At 50.3% G+C, this 4,554-nt stretch overlaps 1 protein-coding gene across 1 annotated transcript in view; it reads left to right on the forward strand.

Annotated features, from left to right (window-relative positions):
- Positions 1 to 526: 526 nt before the first annotated feature.
- The window catches only part of ZMAT2 (zinc finger matrin-type 2), a gene marked incomplete at both ends in the record, with an annotated part of 4,514 nt that continues 486 nt past the window's right edge, over positions 527 to 4,554 (forward strand). Inside the window, 3 exons of the mRNA XM_010177597.1 lie at positions 527 to 620; positions 1,115 to 1,238; positions 2,726 to 2,799. Of these exons, the coding sequence (XP_010175899.1) occupies positions 527 to 620; positions 1,115 to 1,238; positions 2,726 to 2,799 (292 nt within the window). The remainder of the gene's footprint in view (positions 621 to 1,114; positions 1,239 to 2,725; positions 2,800 to 4,554) is intronic.

A 4,554-nucleotide genomic window follows, 5' to 3' on the forward strand; every position in this document is an offset into this window, starting at 1 on the left:
GCATCCTCCTCGTGGCCTCCTCTGGACTGGCTCCAGTAGGTCCATGTCCTTCTGCTGTTGGTGGCCCCAGAACTGGAGGCAGCACTGCAGGGGGGTCTCAGGAGAGCAGAGCAGAGGGGCAGAATCCCCTCCCTCGACCTGCTGCCCACGCTGCTCTGGATGCAGCCCAGGACACGGTTATTGGCCTCTGGGCTGTGAGCGCACATTGCCGGCTCATGTTGAGCTTCTCTTCCCCCAGCACCCCAAGTCCTTCTTCATCTCAGGAGCTATTAAGATAAACTCATTACTTTTCTTGGGGCTTTGAAATCCTTCTAGAAGAAGTAGATATAAGCAGGCTGAGTGTTATGCTCTTAAGCTACATCCTTAATTCCAAGATATGAAAACAGAGGACATGGGGATATAATGTAGTGTCCTCAGTTGACTGCTGTGGTCTTGCAGGCCAGGTGATTCCACCTCTTTTCCCAGTCCCCCCTCAGAGCTGGTCAAACTGGATAACAAATGTAAATACACTTTGTTTCCTTCTCAGACTAAGAACTTGGACTTCCGCCGAAAGTGGGACAAAGATGAATACGAGAAACTTGCAGAGAAGCGGCTCACAGAAGAGAGAGAAAAGAAAGATGGTGCGTGGTGTACTGACTCCAGGCAAGCTTTGCTGATTTGGCAGTGAGTCAGCCAAACCCTTTGAGTTTGAGAGAGAGCAGCTTGAAGTGGAATCCCAAAGGGAAATAGCAGCAGTTCAAGGCTGACTTGCTCCGATCCTTTTTCCTGTGCTTGCCACTGAATATATTTTTTTGACAAAAGTAATTACTGACAACCTTTGCCTCTGTCTGCCTGTTCTTTGGGGAGGGAGAGGAACAATCAGCCCTTGGAAACAAGGAGATCTCAGAGTATGACCCACATCAGACCTGGAGATACCTCACAGATCTCCCTGGTTCTAACAGGAACCAGGAAATAGTGAGGAGGAAATTAAATTCTTTACTGATTTTTTTAAAAGTGTAATTTTGGCATGAATCAAGTAGTTCCCAGGTTCCCAGCAGACCCCTCTTCATCAAGGGCAATGTGAAATCCAGCATGTCAAGCTTGGCTTTTTCCAATAAACAATTTGTTTTTTTAGGCAAACCAGCTCAGCCTGTCAAAAGGGAACTTCTGCGGCACCGAGACTACAAAGTGGACCTGGAATCGAAGCTGGGGAAAACCATCGTCATCACCAAAACTACCCCTCAGTCTGAGATGGGAGGGTAGGTCACGATCTTTTAGTTGGAGTCTCAGAGTTCTGGTGAGAGCAGGGGCTGTGACACAGCAGTGAGCCCTTATGGTGCACCAGGGGCTGATTTCCTCCCGTGTTTTGAGCCTGGTGCAATGGTGCTGCACTGTGTTACTCTTAAACTGGGTCCTCCGGGGTAATGTATGGAAGAGAGGGAGCAGGCTGAGCCCCTTCAGGTGTTATTACTTGATATCAGTGTTTTTTCAGGGGAGACCACCTCACTCTCTCCAACTCCCTGAAAGGAGGGTGCAGAGAGGTGGGGGTGGGTCTGTTCAACCAAGGAACAAGTGACAGGACAAGAGGAAATGGCCTCAAGTTGCACCAAGGGCAGTTGAGATTGGATGTGAGGAAGAATTTCTTTGCTGAAAGGGTTCTGAGGCATTGGAAGGGGTTGCCCAGGGCAGTGGTGGAGTCCCCATCCCTGGAGGGGTTGAAGAGTCGTGTAGACATAGTGCTGAGGGACATGGGTTAGTCAGGACTTGTCAGTGTTGGGTTAATGGTTGGACTCCATGATCTTAAAGGGCTTTTCCAATCCAGGCAATTCTGGGTGATTCTGCTTTGCTCTCCCGTAGAAACAACTGAGGCAGATCTCTGCTGCCTGCTTGGGTTTTGTTAAGCCAGGAGTCTGCGGGCAGTGAGACCCCCTCTGCTCTTGATTTGAGTTTCTGATCTGGGTATCTGTGCACTAGAAATGGGAGAATCATCCAGATACCTGTCCTTAGGAATGGTATTTGGCCACTGTTTGTGTGGATCATGTTTGGTCAAAGGCTGAAAGGATTCTTAGCTCATTCTAAGCCATTGAGAGGTTGAGAAGAATACCTTAAGCTTGTGCCACTGTAGGAGTAAGCCTGTTAGTGTCTTACTGTCATAGCCTAAGAGCCAGCAGTGCCAGGGAGATGCTCAGCCCTGAACAGCATCCAGGGATGGAAGCACGAGCCCTGGCTGGGTTTTTGCAGTAGCTCTTTCGATGGGCACAAAGCGCTGCTGTGTAAAGCAGGGACTTGCTGCTGCGAGGCAATAGGGATGGGAGGACTGACCTTACAGGTAGGTGAGAGCCTTCAGCAGGCTGCAGGCTGGAAACCTGGGCTGCGTGGCCAGCCCAGGGCAGCCAGGCCCTGCGCTGTCACACAGTCCATCCCACCCTGTGGGTTGTGACTGGAAGGGGAAGATGCTATGGCTGATGTATTACAGATCAGCTCATAATTTGGTTTCTGTTGTCTGTCAGAGTGCTGTCGGTGTACGAGCTGGTGCTTCCAGTGTTAACCCAGGCAGCTCTGTCAGTCTGGGGTGTGCCTTTGCACAGTCCTTTCCACTGTAATGGAAGTAGCTTCCCTCTGGCCCTGGAGTAACAATCCATATCCCAAATGGCATGCAGGTTTCACGTTTTAGATGATCTCAGAGATCTACAGGATGAGGTTTGTCTCATGATTTGGGGTCCATGTTTTCTCTTTCTCCTGCCAGGTATTACTGTAACGTGTGTGACTGCGTGGTGAAAGACTCCATTAACTTCCTGGATCACATCAATGGCAAGAAACGTAAGGATAATTTTTCTGCTGTGTTGGAGGGCTGTTGCAGCAGCGCTCTGGGCTGTTCCCTTCCTAGATCACCAGTGTCTGAGTGCTGAACACCCAGACGTGGGTCAAAGTGTGCTTTGGAGATCATGATGGAGGCAGTGTTTGCTCGTCAGAGCAGCTGCCTTTCTCTTCTGGCACCTTCTCCAGGGTGCTGGACCACTCCTGGGGGATAAGCGCAGAAGAAATAGTGATTGATTTACTCTGGTTAGGGGGACATATTTTCCCCACTCAGAGTGTCTGCACTGTGAGAAGCTCAGGGTCAGCACATCCTGATGTCTCCTCTGAAAATCTGGAGATGGACTTTTTTACAGAACCAAAACTTTAAAGAAACTTTTAGCTAACTACAAGGTGTGAGACTACCCCATTTTTGGATCAGAAGCTTCTCTTTGTAGGATATGAAGCTCAAAACTAGCTGGTCCCTGAGCTCCAGAGCACAGATCTGAGTTTACAAGGATGGAGGCTGTTCTGGCACCACTCTTACTAGTTCCTGGTGTGTAGTTTGAGCTTCCAAGTGCTATTGCATCCCTGGGACAAACCTGGGCATCACTGCTGGAGTCAAGAGGCTGTTTGGATCCACCAGGCAATGTGGGTTGGAGACATCAACAGGGATGAGCCCTTCATCCTTGGCTTACTTGTGAGCTGAAACCTGGGAATCTGCTCTAAACAGCCACTGAATCAGAGGCCTGGCTTAATATTGCCTGTCTTTGCTTTAGCTAGAAATGTCCTGTGTAATCAGGATCTCTTACTGAGAGATGTTTAGCTTCTCCCACAGCTGAGACATGCCAGCTTACCAGTTTTATTCCAGCCCCTTTTTCAACCCTCCAACCCTTTTTTTTTCCCACATTGGTCCATGATTAAATTTCCTGAAGCATCAGAACACCAACATGATGTGGAGCATCCTAATAGGGAACCTTAAAAGAACAGACCGCGTCCCCCTTCTTGTTACCAGTAATCACAGAACCGCACGGCTGCCGCACGCTCCGCCAGCTGGGTCTGGGTTACCTGGCATGTCCGTGGTGAGATGTGGTGTGCAGAGGAGTCCCTGAAAGCTGGGCAGTGCTGTGCTTTGCCACTTGGGAACACAGGGGACAATGCTGCTCCCTGCGCTTGAAGTCCTGCACCTGGGGAGGAATAACCCCCAGCACCAGTACAGGTTGGGGGTTGACCTGCTGGAAAGCAGCCCTGCAGAGAAGGACCTGGGAGTGCTGGTGGATGATCAGTTGACCATGAACCAGCAATGTGCCCTTGTGGCCAAGAAGGCCAGTGGTCTCCTGGGGGGCATTGAGAAGAGTGTGACCAGCAGGTCGAGGGAGGTTCTCCTCCCCCTCTACTCTGCCCTGGTGAGGCCACATTTGGAGTATTGTGTCCAGTTCTGGGCTCCCCAGTTTGAGAGAGACAGGGAACTTCTGGAGAGAGTCCAGTGGAGGCTACAAAAAGCATCTTTCTTATGAGGAAAGACTGAGAGAGCTGGGTCTGTTTAGCCTGGAGAAGAACAGACTGAGAAGGGACCTTATCAGTGTTTATCTAAAGGGCGGGTGTCAAGAGGATGGGGCCAGACTCTTTTCAGTGATGGCCAGTGACAGGACAAGGGGCAATGGGCACAGGCTGGAACACAGGAGGTTCCACTGAAACATGAGGAAAAACTTATTTACTGTGAGTGTGCCAGACACTGGGACAGGCTGCCCCGAGAGGTTATGGAGGCTCCTTCTCTGGGGG

This window comes from Antrostomus carolinensis, unplaced genomic scaffold, assembly GCF_000700745.2.
Source record: "Antrostomus carolinensis isolate BGI_N321 unplaced genomic scaffold, ASM70074v2 scaffold44911, whole genome shotgun sequence".
NCBI lineage: Eukaryota > Metazoa > Chordata > Aves > Caprimulgiformes > Caprimulgidae > Antrostomus > Antrostomus carolinensis.